At 35.7% G+C, this 27,765-nt stretch overlaps 3 protein-coding genes and 1 long non-coding RNA gene across 6 annotated transcripts in view; 1 reads left to right on the top strand and 3 right to left on the bottom strand.

Annotated features, from left to right (window-relative positions):
* Positions 1–8,797, bottom strand: part of si:dkey-92j12.5 (multiple PDZ domain protein) — a 49,840-nt gene extending 41,043 nt beyond the window's left edge. The window contains exons 1-4 of one of the 2 annotated variants that reach the window (XM_049472633.1): positions 8,774–8,797; positions 6,990–7,050; positions 6,226–6,386; positions 673–867 (exon numbers count right to left, since the gene is read on the bottom strand). In XM_049472633.1, coding sequence (XP_049328590.1) covers positions 673–867; positions 6,226–6,386; positions 6,990–6,996 — 363 coding nt within the window. In that variant the 5' untranslated portion in view covers positions 6,997–7,050; positions 8,774–8,797. Of the gene's footprint in view, positions 1–672; positions 868–6,225; positions 6,387–6,989; positions 7,051–7,581; positions 7,776–8,773 lie in introns of those variants that run through there. The other variant, XM_049472632.1, reaches the window with a different exon arrangement.
* A 5,327-nt stretch (positions 8,798–14,124) lies between these two features.
* Positions 14,125–15,047, bottom strand: LOC125787836 (uncharacterized). The gene is made up of 2 exons (XR_007429573.1): positions 14,947–15,047; positions 14,125–14,599 (listed from the first exon to the last, which is right to left on the bottom strand). It is a non-coding gene; the product is annotated as an uncharacterized LOC125787836 (long non-coding RNA).
* LOC111191059 (gypsy retrotransposon integrase-like protein 1) lies at positions 15,047–23,389 on the bottom strand. Its single transcript, XM_049472631.1, has 13 exons — positions 22,791–23,389; positions 22,460–22,662; positions 22,287–22,358; positions 21,223–21,456; positions 19,614–19,720; positions 19,291–19,459; positions 17,041–17,812; positions 16,334–16,452; positions 16,099–16,224; positions 15,938–16,003; positions 15,735–15,823; positions 15,548–15,653; positions 15,047–15,259 (listed from the first exon to the last, which is right to left on the bottom strand). The coding sequence occupies exons 1-13, from the start codon at positions 22,909–22,911 to the stop codon at positions 15,047–15,049; spliced, it is 2,397 nt and encodes a 798-aa protein (XP_049328588.1). The 5' UTR covers positions 22,912–23,389.
* A 2,790-nt stretch (positions 23,390–26,179) lies between these two features.
* The window catches only part of adgrl3.1 (adhesion G protein-coupled receptor L3.1), a 127,310-nt gene continuing 125,724 nt past the window's right edge, over positions 26,180–27,765 (top strand). For both annotated transcript variants that reach the window (XM_049472630.1, XM_049472629.1), the window contains exons 1-2: positions 26,180–26,363; positions 27,440–27,531. The gene's annotated coding sequence lies outside the window, so the exon portion shown is untranslated. The remainder of the gene's footprint in view (positions 26,364–27,439; positions 27,532–27,765) is intronic.

The raw sequence follows: 27,765 nt of genomic DNA, 5'->3' as shown, positions 1-27,765 counted from the left end.
GTGCATGCCTCCCAAACAGCTTGTTGGCATGTAGATAGCGCCTGATGGTTGTTTTGGAGACTTTGTGACCCCAAGAAGCTACCATTTGTTGCAATTCTGTAACAGTGAGCTTTGGAGAACTTTTTATTTCTCTTATCATCCTCCTCACTGTGCGTGGTGGCAAAATAAACTTGCGTCCTCGTCCAGGCTTGTTTACCACTGTTCCAGTTGTTTTAAACTTCTTAATAATTCCTCTGACAGTAGATATGGACAGGTGTAGGCGAGTCTTTCCCATGTTGAAGATAAATGGCCTCTGTGTCACGTCATATTTATACCCCAGGGAAACAGGAAGTTGTGAATTACTAATTAAATGTTCCTACATACTCTGATCAACTTCGTAAACTACTGTAGAAGTGACAGAAATACTTTTATTAAATTTATTTCCTAAGAATTGTTAGGGGTGCCAATAATTGTGGAACAGGTGATTTTATGAAGAATAATTATTTCTTAGTCAGGGATTTTATTTCCCCCTTAACATTTACTTGAGTTAAAGGTTGGACTTTACTTTTTTTCCCATCGTGGTCCTATATTATTTTGAACAAAACTCAATTTATGAGAAGCTAAAGAACACATCTTAACCAGGGGTGCCAATAATTATGGAGGGCACTGTATGTATGTAAGTCAGGTGTTTACCATTGCCATGGTCTGTATAGTGGACTGGAAGTCCTCGGTGATGATGGGAGTGGTGGGTATATGGTTGGCAGAGCCGTATCGGTCGTTTCGCCGCTGGGCTGACAGGTAGGACTCACTGTGCCTGAGAGCACAGGATGTGCCAACACGTCCCATATCACCTCGCAGGGAATGGGATCTGGGCAACTTACTGGAAACCTGTAGAAATACACAAACAATTTAGATGATATGCACATAAAAATAACAGATTCCGATGTGAATAAAATTAATATTGAGTCCCAGAGGTTGTAGTTGATCATGCAAACTGTGCAGAGGATCATTTCATAATCAAGATGTGTTTGTGAGATCTTTGTTTGAGTTTAAATGTCACCATAAATTCCAGAAAATTGTGAAGTAATACTCAGATTCCAACAAACTCAGGAACACACAAAAAATATGTTTTTAGAGCTTTAGGGATTAAATTAAATGTTTTAAACATACTTTATTGGTGTAAGTGTACTCTGCTTCACATCCTCCTCTCACCTCAAAGAACAAAAAACAAACAAACAAACAAAAAGTTCTGGAAACCAATTTAACGAGTGGCTAAAGTGTTTCAAGGTCTCATTCCCCCCCAAAAAAAGTGATCTGGCGTTTCTATTTAGCCCTGCTTTAGTTTACTGGATAACTGGTCTTTGAAGGAGGACAGGATTTCGGCTCTTGCTCATGAATATTCATACATGCAACCATATCGCCTCTGATTGGCTAACAGCACTGTAGCAGAGAACGCCTACCTGTCTCCCCCTACAGTCAATTTTAAAGCTCTAAAACTTAACAGACAAAATGTTTTCAAAGATACAGCCTTAGTTTCTTTCAGCTAAACTGACGCTACTAAACTCTTATCTCATACTTAGTGATTCGGTGCTTGGGCAGGTTCACCATGTCGAAGCCCCAGAGTCTGCTCCATATCATAAAATTTTGAATTGTGTCCGCTTTAACCGGTGTTCTGCTGAATTGTGCTGCCTTGTCAAATCGTGCTTCCCTGGTGTATATTTATGGTCTTGGTAAAACGTGGAATCCACCGGAGATCCGATTTAAACCTATAGTGACTTACACAAGATAGCTAACGTTAACTAGCTGATATAAACAGTGCTGTAAGCTCTTTAGCTAACGAGACACTGGCTTAAATTCTGTCTGTGGGCAGTCCTGAGCCAAGGTGGGCGAGTCCATGAACACTATTTCCCAGGTTGACATAGACCCGTGTTCTTTTCCCGATCGACTTGTTTGTCTAAATATTTTATTTTCTTAACTACTGAAGACAACAGAGTTTGAAGAACGGTTTCATGTGCAGCATGCTTATACAACTCAGAGAGACCTACTATATTTCACAAAGAACAAGAAAAAGTGGATTTTAGAGGAATGAGACCTTTAACACTGTCCTGGGTAACATATATTTCCACTCGCTTCAGTGTAAAAAAAAAAAAAAAAAACTCTACTACAAGAGATCATATTTTATAGCTAATACAACACTGTATGGAACTTTACATAGAACAGGAAAAAAATATGAAATATCACCTAATGCTGCTCACAAATATGTAATATTGGATCATTTTCCTTAATAAATAAATGAAGTATATATTTTTTGTCACATTTGTTTAGGTGGGTTCTTTTTATCTACTTTTCTCTGATGATGTTTTAGGTCATATGTATGCACAAATATAGCAAAATTTAAAGGATTCACAAACTTTTAAGCTTCTCTATACATAGTTATTAAAGTACAATTCACAGATTTACAATGAGTACGTGTTAACTAGGCCAGTTCTTTAACACTCATACAGATTAACTATGTGTGTGTGTATGTGTGTGTGTGTGAGACAGTAAGAGTTGTGTGACCCCGACGACTTTTTCTCATTTACTAAGCACAGCTTAAGTGGGCTAAGGGAGAAAGTGTGTGAGTGTGTATATAGATATGTGTGAGTGTGTGTGTGATGGGGGTAGTGGTTTCTCACTCGACAGAGCTTTAGCAGTCAGCTCAGGTAAGTAGCTTACCCAGCCTCAGTTTGGTCTCTGCTGGTGTTTTCAAAGAAATATGTGAGTGAGTGTCTATCACAGAATTACAGTCCAGCTCAGAGAGTAAATATAAACAGAGGATAACCCAATACAGATATATATATACATATATATATATATATATGTATATATATATGTATATATATATATACATATATATATATATATATATATATATATACATATATATATATATATATATATATATGTATATATAAACTCTAGTTTTGGACCGTTAGCACTGCTGATTCAGTGTGTGCAGGTCTCTGGTGGTAATTCTGCAGTAGCGGCGGTAAAGACTGTTGTTCCTCTGATCAGTCTGAGCTGTTTATCTCTGCTTTTTCTGTCTGTTCTCTCTGTGGGTCGACCCCTGCAGGTCTTACCCTCATCCACTCAGTGATCAGACCTGGAATGGGGAACTGAAAGCCTGATTTACAGTGGCAATATGTTCTGATCTTCATCCACGTCAAGGGTATTGACAAATATTATGTGCCTGAAATAATAACACAAAAATGTTTACGATTATTCATGTCTACCTTGAGAACAACCAGTTAAAATTACCCCAAGAGCCCAATGGAGACTCATCAATGAGGTGAAGAAACAGCCCAGAGTGACAGACAAACATTTGAAGGCATCACTGTTACAGGTTAATGTCTGTATTCAAGAGTCTATAATCTGTAAAATTTAAAACAAGCAGGGTGTCTATGAAAGGACACCACGAAGGAAGCATCTGCTTACTAAAAGAACATAGCTGCATGCCTTTTGCAAGTTTACAAAAGAGCACATAATGTGAGAGTGAGAGTGTCTGTACATCAGATTAAACTCATATCAGTAGAAGTTGGGTGATGCAACAGGGCAATGACCCAAAACACTGGAGCAAAAAGTAATATAATACCCGCTATTTTTTGCATAATTTATTAACAACAAAGCAAAATTACATCTTAGTTTGTTTATAAAGGATAAAGAATATATTTTTTTATAATGGCACAATGGCACACAAAATATTTAGCATATTTGATTTATATGCTTAATGATTCAATAGCAGTTTTTAACACAATCTTACCTTTTAATGCTGCAATAGTTTTACGAGTGACCTCAAAAAAAAACTGAACCAAATTCAACTTATAAATGGTCTTATGCTTATTAATAACCCTAGTGTTAACCCTAATAAGTAATTTTTGCCTCACGAGGCAAATATAAATAGAGCTACATGCATGTGGTCCCATAAAAAAAGATCTAAATTAATTCTATAGCGGTGCTTGAAAATTTCTGAACCCTTTAGAATTGTCTATACTTCTGCATAAATATGACCTAAAAACATAATTACATTTTCCTACAAGTAGATAAAGAAAACTCATGTAAACAAATGAGACAAACATATTATACTTTGTCATTTATTTATTGAGCAAAATGGTCCAATATTGCATATTTGTGAGTGGAAATAGTATGTGAACCTCTAGCTTTAGCAGTTAGTATGAAGGTGAAATTAATCAGGTGTGAGTGAGTGGAGCCCTGATTTATTTAAAGAACAGGGATCTATCAAAGTCTACTCTTCACAACACATTTTTGCGGAAGTGTATTACGGCATGAACAAATTAGATTTTTGAGGACATCAAGGATTTCTGAGGAACAGACTGTGTACAAATGGAGGAAATTCAATACCATTTTTACCCTCCTCAAAAGTGGTCAACCTACAAACATCACTCCAGGAGAAGTGTGTAATAGTTGGCAAGGTCACAAAGGACCCAGGGTGACTTCTAAGCAACTGAAGGCCTCTCTGTTAATGAGTCTACCATCAGTAGAATCGGGACAACAATGTTGTGCATGGCAGGGTTTTACGGAGAAAGCCACAGCTTTCCAAAAAGAACATTACTGCTCGTCTGCAGTTTGCTGAAGATCAAGTAGACATTTGTTTAATTTGTTTATTTACTTTTAGGACATACCTGAAAATCTATTTTTTAGGTCCTATTTTTGCAGAAATAAAGAAAATGTAAATAAAAAAACTACAGACTGAATAAGTGTGCATGTGTGTAATTAATATTAAGCAATGGCAGGATGCTTGAATAGAAAGTTATTAATAACTTCAAGGGTGACAGGAGGATAACAGATGCATAAACTACTAGCTCCCATATAGATAAAAGACAAATTTATCTGAAAAAGACCAAAAAACAGCAAAAAAAAGTATTCAGTAATAAATATTATGACTATATCTATATTTGCAGTATATAACACTGTATTTATGGCTGATATAACAGCAAACACTGAGACGCTGTACTTGGACGGGCTGACCCCATGGTGAAGAAGGTAAAAGCTGTTATTAGCAGTGGTGTAATGATGTCTGCGTGGTTAATTAATCATCTGTGCTGCCCTTAAGACCTGCTGACCGACAGTATTAACACCAATCCGTTTATTCCCCGGAGCAGTTCACGAAAACTCTCTTTTTAACCCTTTACACCCCGGGGGGTACCTGTACATGCTCCACACTTTCATTCTTCACTTCTTCCACTACATAATATACATAATAACTTTAATCACAGCAGTTACTGGAATAAGTAGTGTCATTATTTAATGAGGTCTTACATGCTATAACTGAATACTATGCCTGTCGGTTTTGTGGCTAAAAAAAAAAACAAATAATAAAAAGGAATAGCAGCAGCAGCAGCAGCAGAGGAGCAATATACAGTATTGTAACCACTGATATATTCAAAACAGTTTAAATATAACAGAAATATAATGTTAAATATAATAATTTAAATCAGAGCATCACTTTTTCAATGTTTCATTATAAACACTATATACTCGCTTTCACTCACTTTCAGTGCCCTGGTGCAATTAATTTGTGTAATAGAATATGTTCAGATTACAAGTCACATTGCTCAAATCAGATTTTTTGCTCAGATTGGATTTGGCTATCTTGACAGTTCACATTCACAAATGTAAGAGAGCTGTATCTGTGTGTATTGTTAACAAATATGTCCCTGAAACATCTCACATGTGCACATTGATACCTGTATAAAAGTCTCTTCTTCACCAACGGCAAAACAAACTCATATTTGAGAGACGACTCGTAGCTTTATAAAGGGAAATATATGAGTTTGTTAGCAGCTCATATGTGGAGCATCTTGTGCTGGAGTGGAGAAACAGCTGGTCTGAAGTTCATGCTCAGGTCGAGGAGGTGAAAAAAGGCCAGGTGGTTTGCTTTTGCTGTTTTTGTAACTATAGCTGCACAGCTGCACCAAGAGATGTGTGGATATGAGAGAGACGCACGTAAGCGCATGCGTAAAAGATAAAAAAAAAAAAAACACATTAATTCTGATTTGACCGTTCACATTCATGTCACATGTCCTTGGATCGGATACGTATACGATTTAGGACCACATATGAAAGTGATTCAAACGTTCATACAGCCATGAGAAAATCAGACCTGAGCCACATTGAGCAAAACATCAGATTTGAGCCACTTCAGCCTGTTAATGTAAACGTAGCCTATGATCACGCTGTATTGGGTACCTGGTGGTAGTGGGCGGAGTCCTGCATGATAAGGATCTGGTGGAACAGTGGGCTCTGTAATACACTCTTCAGCAGGCTCAGCTTCTCCTCGGTGGGCAGATCGCCCCTCTGCTTCAGCCTCTCCTGCAGACGCTCCACCGCCAACAGGGCACGCTGGGTATCTGTGCACACACACACACACACACACACACACACACACACACAAGAGCACTTAACAGCACTTCTAGAACTTCTAGTCTCATGAAGCAAAAGGTAAACATATAAAACATATTATTGCTTGTTCAACCCTTTTTTTATTTACTTCATAATTGCATATGTGTTCCTTTCTAGTTTTGATGTCTTTATTATTTTCTACATTGAAGATTAATAATGAAAATAAAGAAAACAAAAACAATAAAACGAGAAGGGCTATATCCAAACTTTAGACTGGTACTATATACAATATAAAAAAGAGGTAATGGTGTTTTATATATTTATAAATACAGATGTCCACAGCTTATGAGCTTATGGATGCTTTATGGACACTGCATAGATCTGGAAAGAAATAAGAGACCACTTAAAAATGATGGGTTTCTTTGATTTTACCAAATTAAAAACCTCTGGAATATAATCAAGAAGAAGATGGATGATCACAAGCCAGCAAACCAAACTGAACTGCTTAAATCTTTGCACCAGGAGTGGCATTTAGTTATCCAAAAGCAGTGTGTAAGACTGGTGGAGGAGAACATGGCACATACATATATATATAAGATATAAGCTCTTACCCATCATCTTGCCCTTGTTGCATTAGGGGTCAGATCTGTTCAGTTTTTAAAGATCTCTGTTCTGTAAAAGAAACATACAAAATGGTTTACATTAACATATGATTCACATGCCATAAATCCTAAAAAAAACCCCTGAAACTTCTGCTTGATATTGTTTTCTCTTTTATCATGATAACTTAAACTGATTAAAAAGTTCAATGGGGAGCATATCAGTTTAACCTGCCCTTCGTGTCGCAGCCTTTTTCTATTTCTAGTATTAAACAGAACAAGGTCACAATGAAACAATTTAACATGTCTGCAACTCTAGGTCAGACAAGTTTTCATCAAATACCATTTCACTAAACGTGTCCAGCCTGTTACTGTCCACACTGTCCACCGCACAGCTTGACCTATTTGGCTAAAGTCTTATAAATTATAAATTATAAACAGCCAAAAGAATTAGCCATAAGTATTCTTACAGTCTAGTCTCAGCTTTTATTATTGTATTTAATTTTCTTTTTAATCTGTTAAGAACTAAGAACTAAAGACAACACTGAATGCTAGCTTTTTTTAAAAGAACAAAAACAGTACTCGCTCCTGATCCAGGCCTTACCTTGATTCACCAATAATACCGCAAAATCACACAAGCCGAGTCACGTGACCAAGACGACATCCATCCAGATGATCAAGGAAATTGATAAATTAATGCCACACCTCACATAACTACATATCTCAACGCTCTCTATGACTCCATCTCTGGATTGAGGTTCCTCCTCATGCTGGTGTAGCTAATCCTGCGAGATGCTAAAGTAGGCTGTGTTTGCGTTGCGCCAGTCCGCTAATGCGCTTTAGACAGGGAGGCTTAGCGGCCTTAAACGGCCTTAAACCGCGAACGACAGTAATTAACCGAGACACGTGTCCTCTCGCCATTACCAGCCTACTGTTACTGCACAGACACAACTTAATCACTTCTTATTCTCACTTTTTACTTCCTGTTGTGCGTGCGTCCAACCTGTTATGGCAAGCTGCATGACAGCGTGTACAGGGACAGAGTACAGTGACAGGGTGGACAGCATCAGGACAGTGGCAGTGACATGGTGGACAATGACAGGATGGACAATGACAGGATGGACAGTGACAGGATGGACAGTGACAGGATGGAAATTCTGAGTGAAAATTGGAAATTTACGAAAACATGTTTGACCTATGGCCGTGCACATGCTGAATAATTCAAGGTGACTTTGTTCTGTATAAAAGATACATTTTGATTGTCTAAAATTATTCATTACCAAAATATTTTACTTCAAAAGGATGGACAGGTTAGGGCTACACAGAATTGGAAAAAAATTACACGTGATATTTTGTTGTTTTGCTATATATATTTATGCATTTTTAGAAAATGTGCATTAATGATTGGAGTAAAATAAATAGTAGATAATCTTGATATTACATGATCAATAATATGGTAGATGCTGTCATGTTAAATGAAAACAGTGCACATTTTTCTAAAAACTAAAAATATTATAAAAATGTGTATCATCATTGCACAGAACACTGCACATTCTGTGAACGTGTCACTGATGATGCTTTGCTAAAACCACGAATAACGGAAGTGTCCAAATAATAATAATAATACAAAAAAAGAAAACACACACATATATATATATATATACACACAGTTGTGGTAACAAATGCAAACTCCTGGCTCCTTCGTTCCCTTTAGTCCAGTATAAACCGTTAAACCCAGTCTCTTACTTTACTCAGCCACAAATCAGAACCCCCCTCCGTCTCTCTCGATCTCTTACCGTCCAGATCAGCGTAGTTCCGGTGTTACACCGTTTTCTGTGACCGTCGGGTTTTGTGACCACAGAGGGCGCTACTTCACAGTTTCTGTTCACGGGCACGAGCGCGCTGCGTAGACTGCGTAAGCTACGCGGACTCGCTTTATTTTCTCTTTCTGCTGCTGTCGAACGATGAAAAAAGGGTGTTTACATTTTTATGTTGTCTATAAATAAAATAAATGATCTTGAACATGAACGTTTCATTATTAATTCTCTGCATTTTCACGTCGTATGAAGAAAGTAGGGGGGGGGGGGGGGGGTGCACTGCAAAATACAAGCTTTTTCCCTAAACAAACCAAAACGTCAGAACCAGTAAAATATTAGATAAAACAGAAAACTGAGTAACACTAAGAAAATGTTTACTTTTATCCAATTACTTTTATGTTGAGTAGTATTGCAAAACAGAAGAAAATAGATTATCTCATACTTTACACCTGTTCTATTATGCTAAACATACATTAGATAATGTGTATCATATTTAAACTGATCTAAAAATTATTCAAATGGTAGTTATAATGCCCTATCCGATGTTAAAAGATTCCATTTTAATTCCATTTATTAAAAGGGTTAGGTTATTTTTTCATTGTTTTCTGTTATTTTGGAGACAAAATGGGCTGATACTTGATTCAACTGTAAAAATGTGCCTTTGTCAGGTCCTATCTTAAACATGAGTTATAAAGTTTTTTTTGTGAGAGTGAGGCAATCACTGGCCTTTACTCAAACTCTGACATCTGACATCAGAATATGTGACACTATTCATCTCCGTGTAAAACCAACCAAATCTTCACTCACTATTCCTTCACATTTTCAGCTTTACAAAACATTTATTACTGGACTTGATCGTAATGCTTTAGAATAGGGGTCATACTTTCTGACAGCTGGTATCAAAATATGTGACCCTATACCATCTTTATTAAATATAGTTTAAAACTTACCACATTTTCTCAGATTACTCACCATTCCTTCACCTTTTCAGCTACACAAAACATTAGTTACTGGACTTGACCATAATGCCTTAGAATAGGGGTCACACTTTCTGACAGCTGGTATCAGAATATGTGACCCTATACCATCTATACTAAATATAGTGTAAAACAAACCAAATACTGTCAGATTACTCACTATTCCTTTACCTTTTCAGCAATACAAAACATTTATTACTGGACTTGACCATAATGCTTTAAAATAGGGGTCACACTTTCTGACAGCTGGTATCAAAATATGTGACCCTATGCCATCTTTATTAAATATAGTGTAAAACTAACCAAATCTTCTCAGATTACTCACTATTCCTTCACCTTTTCAGCTACACAAAACATTTATTACTGGACTTGACCATAATGATTTAGAATAGGGGTCACACTTTCTGACAGCTGGTATCAGAATATGTGACCCTATACCATCTCTATTTAAAACTGTGTAAAGCTAACCACATTTTCTCAGATTACTCACTATTACTTTACCTTTTCAGCTTCACAAAATATTTATTACTGGACTTGACCATAATGATTTAGAATAGGGGTCACACTTTCTGACAGCTGGTATCAGAATATGTGACCCTATACCATCTCTATTAAATATAGTGCAAAACCAACCAAATACTGTCAGATTACTCACTATTCCTTCACCTTTTCAGCTATACAAAACATTTATTACTGGACTTGACCATAATGCTTTAGAATAGGGGTCACACTTTCTGACAGCTGGTATCAAAATATGTGACCCTATGCCATCTTTATTAAATATAGTGTAAAACTAACCAAATCTTCTCAGATTACTCACTATTCCTTCACCTTTTCAGCTACACAAAACATTTATTACTGGACTTGACCATAATGATTTAGAATAGGGGTTACACTTTCTGACAGCTGGTATCAGAATATGTGACCCTATACCATCTCTATTTAAAACTGTGTAAAGCTAACCACATTTTCTCAGATTACTCACTATTACTTAACCTTTTCAGCTACACAAAACATTTATTACTGGACTTGACCATAATGATTTAGAATAGGGGTCACACTTTCTGACAGCTGGTATCAGAATATGTGACCCTATACCATCTCTATTAAATATAGTGCAAAACCAACCAAATACTGTCAGATTACTCACTATTACTTCACCTTTTCAGCTATACAAAATATTTATTACTGGACTTGACCATAATGATTTAGAATAGGGGTCACACTTTCTGACAGCTGGTATCAGAATATGTGACCCTATACCATCTCTATTAAATATAGTGCAAAACCAACCAAATACTGTCAGATTACTCACTATTACTTCACCTTTTCAGCTATACAAAACATTTATTACTGGACTTGACCATAATGCTTTAGAATAGGGGTCACACTTTCTGACAGCTGGTATCAAAATATGTGACCCTATGCCATCTTTATTAAATATAGTGTAAAACTAACCAAATCTTCTCAGATTACTCACTATTCCTTCACCTTTTCAGCTACACAAAACATTTATTACTGGACTTGACCATAATGATTTAGAATAGGGGTCACACTTTCTGACAGCTGGTATCAGAATATGTGACCCTATACCATCTCTATTAAATATAGTGCAAAACCAACCAAATACTGTCAGATTACTCACTATTACTTCACCTTTTCAGCTACACAAAACATTTATTACTGGACTTGACCATAATGATTTAGAATAGGGGTTACACTTTCTGACAGCTGGTATCAGAATATGTGACCCTATACCATCTCTATTTAAAACTGTGTAAAGCTAACCACATTTTCTCAGATTACTCACTATTACTTAACCTTTTCAGCTATACAAAATATTTATTACTGGACTTGACCATAATGATTTAGAATAGGGGTCACACTTTCTGACAGCTGGTATCAGAATATGTGACCCTATACCATCTCTATTAAATATAGTGCAAAACCAACCAAATACTGTCAGATTACTCACTATTACTTCACCTTTTCAGCTATACAAAATATTTATCACTGGACTTGACCATAATGATTTAGAATAGGGGTCACACTTTCTGACAGCTGGTATCAGAATATGTGACCCTATACCATCTCTATTAAATATAGTGCAAAACCAACCAAATACTGTCAGATTACTCACTATTACTTCACCTTTTCAGCTATACAAAACATTTATTACTGGACTTGACCATAATGCTTTAGAATAGGGGTCACACTTTCTGACAGCTGGTATCAAAATATGTGACCCTATGCCATCTTTATTAAATATAGTGTAAAACTAACCAAATCTTCTCAGATTACTCACTATTCCTTCACCTTTTCAGCTACACAAAACATTTATTACTGGACTTGACCATAATGATTTAGAATAGGGGTCACACTTTCTGACAGCTGGTATCAGAATATGTGACCCTATACCATCTCTATTTAAAACTGTGTAAAGCTAACCACATTTTCTCAGATTACTCACTATTCCTTCACCTTTTCAGCTATACAAAATATTTATTACTGGACTTGACCATAATGATTTAGAATAGGGGTCACACTTTCTGACAGCTGGTATCAGAATATGTGACCCTATACCATCTCTATTAAATATAGTGCAAAACCAACCAAATACTGTCAGATTACTCACTATTACTTCACCTTTTCAGCTATACAAAATATTTATCACTGGACTTGACCATAATGATTTAGAATAGGGGTCACACTTTCTGACAGCTGGTATCAGAATATGTGACCCTATACCATCTCTATTAAATATAGTGCAAAACCAACCAAATACTGTCAGATTACTCACTATTACTTCACCTTTTCAGCTATACAAAACATTTATTACTGGACTTGACCATAATGCTTTAGAATAGGGGTCACACTTTCTGACAGCTGGTATCAAAATATGTGACCCTATGCCATCTTTATTAAATATAGTGTAAAACTAACCAAATCTTCTCAGATTACTCACTATTCCTTCACCTTTTCAGCTACACAAAACATTTATTACTGGACTTGACCATAATGATTTAGAATAGGGGTTACACTTTCTGACAGCTGGTATCAGAATATGTGACCCTATACCATCTCTATTAAATATAGTGCAAAACCAACCAAATACTGTCAGATTACTCACTATTACTTCACCTTTTCAGCTATACAAAACATTTATTACTGGACTTGACCATAATGCTTTAGAATAGGGGTCACACTTTCTGACAGCTGGTATCAAAATATGTGACCCTATGCCATCTTTATTAAATATAGTGTAAAACTAACCAAATCTTCTCAGATTACTCACTATTCCTTCACCTTTTCAGCTACACAAAACATTTATTACTGGACTTGACCATAATGATTTAGAATAGGGGTTACACTTTCTGACAGCTGGTATCAGAATATGTGACCCTATACCATCTCTATTAAATATAGTGCAAAACCAACCAAATACTGTCAGATTACTCACTATTACTTCACCTTTTCAGCTATACAAAATATTTATTACTGGACTTGACCATAATGATTTAGAATAGGGGTCACACTTTCTGACAGCTGGTATCAGAATATGTGACCCTATACCATCTCTATTTAAAACTGTGTAAAGCTAACCACATTTTCTCAGATTACTCACTATTACTTCACCTTTTCAGCTATACAAAATATTTATTACTGGACTTGACCATAATGATTTAGAATAGGGGTCACACTTTCTGACAGCTGGTATCAGAATATGTGACCCTATACCATCTCTATTAAATATAGTGCAAAACCAACCAAATACTGTCAGATTACTCACTATTACTTCACCTTTTCAGCTATACAAAACATTTATTACTGGACTTGACCATAATGCTTTAGAATAGGGGTCACACTTTCTGACAGCTGGTATCAGAATATGTGACCCTATACCATCTCTATTTAAAACTGTGTAAAGCTAACCACATTTTCTCAGATTACTCACTATTACTTCACCTTTTCAGCTTCACAAAATATTTATTACTGGACTTGACCATAATGCTTTAGAATAGGGGTCACACTTTCTGACAGCTGGTATCAGAATATGTGACCCTATACCATCTCTATTAAATATAGTGCAAAACCAACCAAATACTGTCAGATTACTCACTATTACTTCACCTTTTCTGCTACACAAAACATTTATTACTGGACTTGACCATAATGATTTAGAATAGGGGTCACTGATTCTGACAGCTGGTATCAGAATTTGTGACTCTATTCAAAAATCAAATCTTCTCAGATTACTCACTATTCCTTTACCTTTTCAGTAAAGCAATAATTATTGCAAAGGAGTGTATTCAGGCTAGGCACATATATTTTAATTCAAAAAGTGAGGCACTGTTGAAAATACTTATTTATTGCAAAGTCTACATAATAATCAAGCTCAAATAATGGGAAAACATGCAAAAGATACATACACATAAACACAAACCTTTCTGTCAAAACAAAACATAGTGATGGCCTCCGAGTGGTCCAGCAGGCTTTGCACTGCCTCTATGACCAGGAGCTCGCCGGTTCAAATCCTGTTTATGTAGTTGCCATTAGCTACCGGAACCCTCAGGCAGCAAAATTGGCCTTGCTCTCTCTGGGTGGGTACATGGCACTCTTTCCCCTCATCACTCCAAAGGATGATTTCGATCAGCACAAGGCGTCTGTGAGCTGATGATGCTACTTGGCAATGCTGCATCAGCAGCTGTTCAAAAATAGGCAGAGTCTGACTTCACCTGTCAGAGAAAGGGGGGGGTTGGTCTTCATCCTCCTGGTGTGTTGGGGCATCACTAGTATTAGGGGGAGTCCTAATGAGTGGGTTGGGTAACTGACCATGTAAAATTGGGAGAAAATGGGAAAAAAAATGGAAATAAAATTATATATATATATAAAAAAAAAAAAAAATAGTGATCTCTTTGTAAGATAGCTCTCTTGCTATTGGCATGCAGCACAGCTGTAGCTCTCATTTATGTTGGGTTTCCCCACACAATTTAGGTGAAACCACCTAGTGCAGTCATCACACTGGATCTGTAATCAATCACATGCATATTTTTATATATTATATATTAATTGGATTTTCCATACTATACTATACTACTGTATACTATATTAAATTATGCTATACTATACCTATATATTGTTTAATTTTATTTTTATTAATGAAAAACATCTTACCCAGACAGTATTGCATGCTTGCCCTTTCTTTTTTTTCCCACGTTTGCTTTTTTCTGTTTCTCCACTTTTTTCTCCACAGTAGTGGCACACATCTTTGAGATTATCTGATTAAAATACAATAGTAATTGCAGATTGTGATGATCAGATTTTCATTACACATACTTACTTTATCAAAAATAGAATTATTGGTCAACACAAGAATTTTACCTGTCTCCTTGAGCAAAGTCATTGCCACCTCCCATCTGTAAGTCTGAACAGCTGATTTTGAATTAGTAAATGTCAGTGGCTCCTCTGCCAGAATATTCTCAGCGTACTAAGGAATGAAGAAATTAAAATCAACTGCCATATAAAAACACTTTCATATATAACTGTTAATTCATAGCGCTTGAAATGTTCTAAAACTGAATTTGGAACCCAACAATTCTTATGTCCAAAAATATCCCAAAACATCTATTTTGAATCTATGGTGTATATATTCAAATATGTATAATCTTTACAGTTATTGACTGGGCCATACATATATTTTTTTACTAAACAATTTAGCTTTATGAAAAACATCAAACAGTTCTTCAGTTCAAAATGGACACTTAAATCAACTTACTTTCAGCACAAACACTCCACATGACATAGCATCTGTCTGTAATGCATGAGGAACCGTTTCTGTTGTCCATGTGGACACCTCACACCCTCGCTTTCTCATGAATGCTCTAAAAAGAAACAAAGATTATTGTATATATTGTTCCTTGGCCTTCATAATAGACCATTTTTCATTATCATGAAAAGAGTACCTTGCTGTCCTTTCACATGTGACTAATTTTGTGGAGGCGTTTCCAAGAGAATCAAGCACCAAACTCCTTTTTTGTTGTGGAAAAAATGCCTATATAGGTGTAGAAATATTTGTATATCAGTCACATATAGTCACAGCAAAAAACACATAATATTACAGATACATTACAGTATCATTACAATTTACAAAATATCGTATTCTTACTGTCAGTATCCAGTGGTTTGGCTCGTTTACAGCTCCCAGAATCACTTGAAAGTTATTGGGGTCACACTTAAAAAAGGTTCAAAAATTATAAAATTATAACAAGACTTTAGAAAATCCATATAATACAGCATTATTAAAATGCAAAACAGTAATTTGCCTACCTTCAGTTTTGTGTTCTTCCCCTGCCACATACCAGTCATTTCAAAAGAATCAATGTATAGTGCCTGTTTGCCTCCATGTTCTTGATTTTTCTTGTGAACAATATGCTTCAGATAAGCATTGATCACCTATGAGGAAGAAAATAATGTAAATATCAATTCATATACATCACTTATGATGTTCTGTGATGTCACAGGTTGATAAAACGTAACGTAAAACGTAAAATATGTATCTTACCTCACTTTCAACCTGTTGATTGGGTGCTAGGTTGGCGATGTCCCAATAAAACAATTTGTATGGTCCAATTTTTGACAGAAGGACATGAACATTTTTTCCTTCCCAAGCCTCTTTCACACCTAAAGAAACAATTAATACAAATTGTAGAAAGGTCTTTCAATAAAGTGTAAAAAATCTGCAGCATATTGTGTTTTCTTGTTGCAATTTTCAAAATAACACACAGCTATTAATGTCTAAACTGTTGGCACCAAAATTAGATTCCTGTAGCAACCTGTGAAGCTCTAGTAAACTCCATGCCCAAGAGGGTTAAGACAGGGCTAGATAATAATTGTGGTCACAAAAAATATTGCCACTTTCCGCACAATTTGGCCATTTTCACTTAGGGGTGTACTCACTTGCCAGCAGTTCAGACATTAATGTGTGTTGAGTTGTATGAAGGCACAGCTAATTTTCTTTGTTATACAAGCTGTACACTGATTATATTACATTGTATTAAAGTGTCATATCTTCAGTGTTCAGATGAAAAGATATTTAAAAAAATATGTGAGGTGTGTACCTACTTTTGTGAGACAGTGTAATGAAGCTTTGTTGAAAGTGTTAAATGCCAACTGAAAATTTGTACTCAAAGAAACAAATGTAGTTTCTTGTGTATTTCTGGTGTATGTACTATACTGATGGTTTAATTTAATCTGCTCATGTATACATACATTTTTCTAAGGAGGAGACAGATGTTTGAGCAAAGATGGTTCCAGAAGGTGGAGAGGAGATGACAGGAGGTGGAGAGGATGTGACTGGAACTGGTAGAGAAGAGGTGGAAGTAGGTGGGGAGGTGGTAACAGCAGGTTGAACAGCAGGTTGAACAGTGGATAATGGAGAAGAGATGACAGAAGGGTGGAGGTTGGCAGTGGCTGGTGGAGAGGAGATGACAGTGGCTGGTGGAGAGGAGATGACAGTGGCTGGTGGAGAGGAGATGACAGTGGCTGGTGGAGAGGAGATGACAGTGGCTGGTGGAGAGGAGATGACAGTGGCTGGTGGAGAGGAGATGACAGTGGCTGGTGGAGAGGAGGTGACTGAGGGAGGAGCGATACTGAATACATCATGATGCCCTTTTAACTTTTGTGGTATCCTCGGGGTCTGTTCATTGTACAGTTTTAAATGATCAATGTTAACCTTGTGGATGGCTTTTCCATTGGAGTCAACAAGGTCAATGCTTTTTCCTGCTACTTTGGTGATAGTAAAGGGGCCGAGGAATTCTGGGTCAAGCTTTCCTCCTTTTCGTTGCTGGCTGCGGATATTCTTTCTCAGAACTACATCCCCCACCTGAAGATTTTGCTGAGGGAGTTTTGACTGCAGCCTTTTTCTTGTTCTCTCCTGAACTCCTTCCACATTCTCCTGGACAATGTTCAGGATTCTGTCATGCCTCTCAATGTCAATTGCCACCAATTCTTCAGAAAGCACATTCTCAACAGTAGCATCAACCTGTAACAATGTATGGCAATAAACAAATAAAAATGTGTACTTACAGTACAGTACAACATCTGTTGGCTACATCAAGAGAAAATAACTGAACTAATATAAATAATGTGTGATCAAATAATGCAGACCTCATACAGCAAGCACACTCTTTGTCCTGCACAGATTTTATCTGCTAGATAATACATACTTTTATCTTTATTCATTGGTTAGTTACTATGCATTAAATGTTGTTTCTATGCATTTATGTTATTTCTGGTATAATGCAGTAATGTAGTTTTTGTCCTTTCACAGTAAAACAAAAAGGTCAGTTCAACCTTGAAAGTATTTGACGTGGTATTTATTTTATTAATTTCATTCATTTTAACTAGTTTTTAATCAGATTACTCAAAACTAAAAGCCAACACAGTAATACCAATAACTTACTTAAAACAAAAATGAGCAAATTTCTCTTTTCTACCTTATAATGTATTGTACAACAGTTATTGTTCATTAACTTGAACATAATTTAAATACTTCTTTAAAAAGTTACATAAAATATACATGAAACAAGGAGCCATAGTCTGAATACACCAGTTAGCAATGTCATTAATACGCCACCCATTTCACAACCCTCATGGCAGATTACCAGAAAAACTAGGCCTCTATGTGGAAAAACATATTCTACAGATAGAAGCCATTCCTCATTCTACAAGGAAGGAAAAAACTTGAGATATATATACTTAGTATCTCAATAAGAGCAATTTCTTAATCTTGCATTAATAATTTCTGTATAGACACAACAAAATCTTTATTGGGAACAACTTATTTCTACACTCACTGTCTCCTCTGATCATATAGGTCACTTTGTAGTTTATAATGCATATATAATACAGTAATTCCTGACTGTAGTCCTGTATCTGTTTCTCTGCATATAATTATCCTCCTTTCACCCTATTCTACAATCTGGATCAGGATCACTACTGGAGAGACCACCACAGAGCAGCTATTATTATTTGCGTGATGGGTGGTTATCCTCAGCATTGCAGTGATTAGCACTGATTAGCATGGTGGTGTATGAGGTGTTAGTGTGTGTTTTGCTGGTACAAGTGGATCAGATACAGCAGTACTGCTGGAGTTTTTAAACGTTCACTCATTGTCTATCACTCTACTAGTCACTCCTATCTACAGCTGCTCCACCTTGTAAAAGAGACATAAGCTCTGAATCTTTTGCAGCACTGTTTGTGTTGGTCACCTCTAGTCCTTTATCAGTGCTTACAGGATGCTACCAACAAGACAATGCCCAAAATAATGTTGCCCACAGGACGCCACCCATAAGATGCTTTTGGTGGACTATTTTTAGTCCAGCAAGGACACTGCAGCTCAACACATGCAAAAACACCATCACCATGTCAGTGTCACTGCAATGCTGAGAATGTCCCATCACCCAAATAATAGCTGCTCATTGTATGTGTATCCTCTTAAAAGAACACATTTTACTTAACCTGATAGTCCTCTGGCACCTCAGCAGGATAACGTGCTTCTCTCCCGAACATCAAAAAGAATGGGGAGAACCGTGTGGTTAACTGCTTTTTTGTGCGCAGTCCAAACATTACTGCATCCAGGTACAGATCCCAGTTGTTAGGTTTCTCATCCACCATCTTGCCAAGAGCTCTAAACATGACAAACACATACACAATTTGACATATACATACACAAGTAGCCATAATATTTATAAACATCATTATCTAAATCATTATATGAAAAGCAACACTTTTTAGTAGCTTAACGAAGAATGTAATGACAGCCTTAACAGTCTTTGTTTTACCTTTGTATAGTTCCGTTCAGTCTCTCCACCAACCCATTAGTTTGAGGATGATATGGGGCACAGAGACTTCTTCTAATGCCAAGTACTTCACACACTTGTGAGTTAATCTACAGAATAAGAAAAAAATAATAAAACATATTGGAAATATATGTGTATTGACATAGACTTTTGCTTTACCCCAAGAAACAGTAGATATTTTTTCCATTCATAAAGGTAAACATGAAAAGCAATTATATTGTAAAGAAACATTCTATTTAAAATGTGAGTATGATTCACTGAAGTACAACCCCAATTCAAGTTGGGATGTTGTGTAAAAAAAGAATATGATGATGTGCAAATGCCTTTCAAGCTATATTTAATTGAATACACTAAAAGGACAAGATATTTAATGTTCAAACGGATAAACTTTATTGTTTTTTTTTTGCAAATATTCACTCACTTTGAATTTGATGCAACACGTTCCAAAAAAGTTGGGACAGGGGCAACAAAAGAGTGGTGAAGTTTAGGAATGCTCAAGAAAACACTTGTTTGGAACATCCCACAGATGAACAGGTTAATTGGAAACAGGTAAGGGTCATGACTGTTGTCGGGAAAGGCCGCACTACCCCTTACAGCGCCGTTTCCAGTGCGTTTCCCCCTGAGTTCTTTTAAATGGTTGAGATGAGTAGAGAAGTCAAGAAGAGTCAGGATACCAAAGTCTTCAGCTAATTTAACAGTTTATTTCAGAAGATCTTCCGGGAACAATGCTCCGCTCAGAGAGTCGAGGAGAATGTTCGAAAACCAAAAGACATACACAAGATTATATAGATCATCCCACTATGGTGTGAGTGAAGAAGGTTGACCAGCCCCCTTTGGTCCCATAAACTGTATCCTATCTTGACATGACCCCGTGCCTGCCTGACACCTACGTCTTCAGTATAATAAATCTATTGTCCTCCCGCCTGGTTCTGACAACATAAATAATAAAAAATAAATAATAAAATAAAGTTTATCTGTTGGAACATTAACTATCTTGTATTGTGTTAATGAATATCGGTTGAAAAGGATTTACAACACACATTAGACAGATTGGCAGACAGAACTATCAGAGCACTGCGCTTTGTCAGTTTAAGGCCATCCTTTAATTGGCCTTTGCCAATGTAGGGCCAGGATTGATCATATGTGGCCCTTATTTTATCTGAAACATACCAAAAAAATTTCCTTCATTGCTAAAAGGCACAATTCTACTAATATTTATCCAAAATATCTAATAGAAATGTATAAAATCGGATTCTCAGGTCTGGACAACTGCTTTAACTAATTTGAATTTAAGGAGATATGAAGTGAACTAATGGCTAGATGTTTAGGATGGAGGGGTAGGACAGTCCAGCACAGTAAAGTATAATATATTGCGATCTACATGACAGCAGACAGCTGTACAAAATCATTTGCAATTGCACTCCAAAGCATTTGCTGTTTCTGTAAAATTATGACAAATGGTTTCTGTGATGAGCACAATTGATTAGATGATGTGAAAATTAATTAATATTTTTGAGAAATTAAATGTTAATCTGCTCTAAAGGGACAGAGAAAAACTGTAAAATAATCATAAAGGAATAAAAATACTCACAGCATTGACAAATTCTCTACCTTGGTCAGTCAGAATCCGTTTTGGCACTTCAAATTGGTAGACAAATTTCAAAATGCTCTGTGTGACCTCTTCTGCAGACTTTGATTTTAGTGCATATGCCTGAGTCCACCTAGTACAATAGTCAATTATGACACATATGTACTGGTGGTTTTGCTCTGTCTTCACAAGCTTGCCGATGAGATCCATTCCCACCAATTCAAATGGAACTTTGGTCTGTCAAAAAAGGCAAAAACATACATATATACATTTATAATATTCATTGTAGGAAAAGAACAGAAACTAGTAAAAACCTGACCATAATAATACATACAAACATACATACAGATTTAAATTCCAGCATTGATTATTGAATCAATCAGGAATAAGAACAAATATTTAGCATTTTTGATAGTGACAAAATTGATTTATTTAACAATCAATAGATTTATGAAACCTACAGTCAGTATGGTATCTTTTTAGTAAGTATAAACATCAGTATAACCTATCTTTGGTAATTGTGTGCAGACTCTTTTACAACCTATGATTAATAATAATAAAAAAATGTCACAAGTGATTTGCAAAAATTGTATTTTACAACACAATGCCAATGCTTCACATGTCAGGGTGAAGACAATTTAAGTAATGTGAGGAGCATATTTCGTAAATTTGTACAGTCCTGACCCTGATATGTAGCCAACAATTGTAGAAAAATCTCCTACTTCATTATGACTACTGTTACTGTATACTAGAACAAATAAAAGAGAAAAAAAAACACATCAGAGGACTTGAGTAAATAATTTGGCTCCTTTCGTGACTGCTCAATCAGTGTCTAAATCTAACTTGACAATATAATTTAAAAAGGTATTATAGTATAGGTAGTATACTGTCACATTTGTTCATTTTATTTACTTGAAAATATATGGGCCAGAAGACTCAGTCACAACTGGGCCAAAACAAAGGCAAGGATGAGGCCCACAAGTGTGCCAGATAAAAAAAGGGGTATTTTAAGTACTCACAAGGATTAAATATGCAAGTGTTATTTAGCAACTGATGTAAGTGTATACCTTGATCGGCTTGTATTCCGTGCTGGCCTTTATATCTCTCTTGTTTTTCTGGCAAACTGTGCACTGTGACACCTATATCAAAATATGAATAGATAAACATAATACGATCCCACAGTTGATTTGCTGAAGTAAGAAGTAATTGCAACTCAACATGATTAAATATATAAACATACCCATTTCTCAATATCCCCAGACATGCCAGGCCAGTAGAATCTTTGAGAGATTGCATCCCTTGTCTTTATTTGCCCACAGTGAGCTCCGATTCCACTACTGTGAAACTCGACAAAGAGAGCATCAGCCTCTGCCGCACTACACACCACCTTCACCTTGCACTCTTTTTCGGTTCCCCTGTGTCTTATGTAGTACAGTTCGTTGTCTAAAGAAGTCAACAGAAATCATCATGACTGACGTTTCTACAACATATGCAGGCACATATTACAGACAATAATTAGTATCACTAACAAAATAACCATTTTGAAGTATGTTAATGGCCTGTATCCTTACCAGTGATGCAGAAATTGGATGCCCTCCGTCTCAGTATGTACCTCTGATGCTTATCAAAAACATCAGGGTATTTGCCAGTGAGAAGAAATTCTCTGATTTCTTTGGCAGTTTTGGAGTCCATAATAAAATCAATCCATGTACCGTATACCGTAATCCGAAACTAGCTAACTTGACCACAACTAAAAAAAAACATCAGTTACAGAGCATGATGGGGGAAAACAGCCCCTCCCCCAACCCTACGTTTAATGTCCATGCACTGCAAGTGTAAACAATCAATATATTACACATTTTCTTCTTAAATATTAGTGTTCTCACACACTTAAAAATTATTATTATTATTATTATTATTATTATTATTATTATTATTATTATTATTATTATTATTATTATTATTATTTTAATGCCTAAGAAACAGATTGAAAGGACTAAGTGAAGGAATGCTGAGTAAACTGATTTGAAAAGATTTGAAAAGATTTAATTGGTTTCACACAATTTTAAATGAAGATGGAATAGGGTCACATATTCTGATGCCCGCTGTCAGAAAGTGTGACCCCTATTCTAAATCATTATGGTCAAGTCCAGTAATAAATGTTTTGTATAGCTGAAAAGGTGAAGTAATAGTGAGTAATCTGAGAAAATTTTATTGGTTTTACACTATTGTATGTGGAGATGGTATAGGGTCACATATTCTGATACCAGCTGTCAGAAAGTGTGACCCCTATTCTAAATCATTATGGTCAAGTCCAGTGATAAATATTTTGTATAGCTGAAAAGGTGAAGTAATAGTGAGTAATCTGACAGTATTTGGTTGGTTTTGCACTATATTTAATAGAGATGGTATAGGGTCACATATTCTGATACCAGCTGTCAGAAAGTGTGACCCCTATTCTAAATCATTATGGTCAAGTCCAGTAATAAATATTTTGTATAGCTGAAAAGGTGAAGGAATAGTGAGTAATCTGAGAAAATGTGGTTAGCTTTACACAGTTTTAAATAGAGATGGTATAGGGTCACATATTCTGATACCAGCTGTCAGAAAGTGTGACCCCTATTCTAAATCATTATGGTCAAGTCCAGTAATAAATGTTTTGTGTAGCTGAAAAGGTGAAGGAATAGTGAGTAATCTGAGAAGATTTGGTTAGTTTTACACTATATTTAATAAAGATGGCATAGGGTCACATATTTTGATACCAGCTGTCAGAAAGTGTGACCCCTATTCTAAAGCATTATGGTCAAGTCCAGTAATAAATGTTTTGTATTGCTGAAAAGGTAAAGGAATAGTGAGTAATCTGACAGTATTTGGTTTGTTTTACACTATATTTAGTATAGATGGTATAGGGTCACATATTCTGATACCAGCTGTCAGAAAGTGTGACCCCTATTCTAAGGCATTATGGTCAAGTCCAGTAACTAATGTTTTGTGTAGCTGAAAAGGTGAAGGAATGGTGAGTAATCTGAGAAAATGTGGTAAGTTTTAAACTATATTTAATAAAGATGGTATAGGGTCACATATTTTGATACCAGCTGTCAGAAAGTATGACCCCTATTCTAAAGCATTACGATCAAGTCCAGTAATAAATGTTTTGTAAAGCTGAAAATGTGAAGGAATAGTGAGTGAAGATTTGGTTGGTTTTACACGGAGATGAATAGTGTCACATATTCTGATGTCAGATGTCAGAGTTTGAGTAAAGGCCAGTGATTGCCTCACTCTCACAAAAAAAACTTTATAACTCATGTTTAAGATAGGACCTGACAAAGGCACATTTTTACAGTTGAATCAAGTATCAGCCCATTTTGTCTCCAAAATAACAGAAAACAATGAAAAAATAACCTAACCCTTTTAATAAATGGAATTAAAATGGAATCTTTTAACATCGGATAGGGCATTATAACTACCATTTGAATAATTTTTAGATCAGTTTAAATATGATACACATTATCTAATGTATGTTTAGCATAATAGAACAGGTGTAAAGTATGAGATAATCTATTTTCTTCTGTTTTGCAATACTACTCAACATAAAAGTAATTGGATAAAAGTAAACATTTTCTTAGTGTTACTCAGTTTTCTGTTTTATCTAATATTTTACTGGTTCTGACGTTTTGGTTTGTTTAGGGAAAAAGCTTGTATTTTGCAGTGCACCCCCCCCCCCCCCCCCCCCCTACTTTCTTCATACGACGTGAAAATGCAGAGAATTAATAATGAAACGTTCATGTTCAAGATCATTTATTTTATTTATAGACAACATAAAAATGTAAACACCCTTTTTTCATCGTTCGACAGCAGCAGAAAGAGAAAATAAAGCGAGTCCGCGTAGCTTACGCAGTCTACGCAGCGCGCTCGTGCCCGTGAACAGAAACTGTGAAGTAGCGCCCTCTGTGGTCACAAAACCCGACGGTCACAGAAAACGGTGTAACACCGGTACCGTCCACAAACTCCTCACACCCCACGAGCCGAGCACACACAACCTGTCCAGGTGGGCTACTGTACAAAGTGATACACGCACGCGCTAAGAGAGAAAGAGAGAGAAAGAGAGAGAGAGAGGCGGGAACGCGAGTGCCTCAGAGGATCCCCTCGTGCGCGCGCTCTTCTCTCGCTTTGATGTTAAAATAAACATGAAGCAGCTCTGATGATACTGTGGGGCTATAGAGTAAGACTGGGGTCTTTAATGATAATGAAAAAAATATAAAACCTATTAAGAGGTATAAAATAATCAGATTTTACAAACCAAGAATTAAAACTTAATATATTATATTATATTATATTATATTATATTATATTATATTATATTATATTATATTATATTATGTTATGTTATATTATATTATATCTGCTAAAATGTCTTTTGATAAATCTTTTGCAACACAACATTTTCTGTGGGTTTAAATATTTAAACATATCTTCATACAAGTGTTTTTTTTCTCATCTTATTGTTAATTTAACCTTTTTTTCACTCTCCACAAAAGCCCGTTAAAAACACTGCAAGACGAAAAAGCTACACAACAAATTAATCAGAGTTATTTTTTAATATTAATAAAATAACTGACTTTAAAAAGTATATTGCTTATACATTTTTACATTATTAGCTGAAATATGTTGCTCTAAAATAATTAACGTTACATATTTCAGCCCTGAAAACAATGCTTAAAAATAAGATGCAAATATACTATAATATCAAATATGGCACAGATATTTTACCATATTTTGATTAAAAGTTTACTTACTAACGTCCAAACTAATTAAATTGTGTACTATAATTTATTTATATTTTCTGCCCTGGGGCTTTTATTTTGAAACCAAAAAATCCGAACTGGTTGGGTTAACTGAATTAATCACGGCGTTAATTGGTGATAACAGGTGGGTGGCACTGTGCTAGTTACGTCTCTTACGGCAACAACTAACCGATTATAATCGATTATTAAAATAATTAGTAACTAATTTAATAATCGAGTAGTTGTGTCTACAGTATTACAGTCACATAACTACAGTTGCTACCCGCTAATGAAGGGCAGTAACCCGACCAACGCTGTGACATTAACCACAGAGCTGTGAGTAAATAAGGAAGAGTCACGGTATGTTTGTAACGTTCGTGAGTTAATTCTACTTTTTCTTTTACTCAGTGTTCCTAGAGCCTGCTGAAGTAGTTAAATTAACTAGTATTTATTTATTTTACTCGCGTTGAACAAACAATTTAGCATTAGCATTAGCATTTCCTTTAGAGTTTTACCTTAACCTTAAATTCCACCTTAAATGTGTCCGCGCGACCAACGGTTACAAAACAAGCTGCAGTTTTGGTAAAGCCAACGTCAGCTAAAACTTCTGTTTTTTTATTTAACTGCCGGGTTAATTCTTTATGTTAGCACTAATATTTTTAATAATGGTAGTTTCTGTCTGTTGTTCTTCCTATTTATATGTCTGTCTGTTTTGTGTTATTAAAAAATAATGATAAAGAAATTAATTTATATGCCGGGTTAATTATTCATGTAAACGCTGACACTTTTGTAATAGTAGGTTGTAGGTGTGGGCGATATTGCCCTAAAACAATATCACAATATTTCATGGTATGTTTGTGATAACTATACTCTTGGAATATGACAACGCTAAATTACAAAAAAACATTTTAAGAATACCCTACTGCAACAAAATAAAAATACTTAAAGATACTTAAAGGAATAAACAGGTGATTAAACACACATTTAGTTAATTAATGATATAGCTGTGATATAGACAGTTGCACAATTTTACCTGTTTAACATTTTAAAATAAGAGATTTATTTTTTTTGATTGATTGATTGACTGATTGACAGGAACGTTGGGTAGTCATTTATGCTGTCAGGGGGTAAGTTAATGTTATTTGCTAACTCTGGTGAACTTTAGTTGTTTTATAAATGGTAAAAAAATGTTTTTCTGTCAGTTTTTGGACTAGGCTGCAACTAACAAGTTGAATTAATGGCTATCAATATAATATCAGATAATGTTACTGTGCTGTAAGATATGGTATGTTCTGCTGTTTGATATGTGTAATATGGTGTCTGTACGATGTGTATGATATCTGTACTTCACTCTGGTCTTCAGTTACACATTTTTGAAGATTGTCTATTCCTGTGTATTTGGTGTTTTATATCTAAATTCTGCCTTTATTCCTCAGGTCTGTGAGGACAAATCATGGGACCCTGCTTCTCCCTCAGTGACAGAGAGACTTGCTCATGTGCTCCTCCTGTTTTATAGGCCAGCATTTCGGTACGTATCAGTTAAATATATATATTAAATTAAATATGAAAAAACATTAATCTGTATGTTTATGACAGCAAAAGGTCATATGGTTTGGTAACTGAACAGAAATGGCTAATAAAATATTGGTTATGTTGATTACCATTTACTAGAAATTTTGATATGTTTTATTTGATAGTTTGGCATTTTAAGCAACAATAAGTTGCTTTCAAAATGTTAGTCCAGAAGAGTTCAAAACTGACA

This window comes from Astyanax mexicanus, chromosome 25 (assembly GCF_023375975.1).
Source record: "Astyanax mexicanus isolate ESR-SI-001 chromosome 25, AstMex3_surface, whole genome shotgun sequence".
In the NCBI taxonomy this organism is placed as follows: Eukaryota; Metazoa; Chordata; class Actinopteri; order Characiformes; family Acestrorhamphidae; genus Astyanax; species Astyanax mexicanus.
This window is presented reverse-complemented; position numbering and strand designations above follow the sequence as displayed.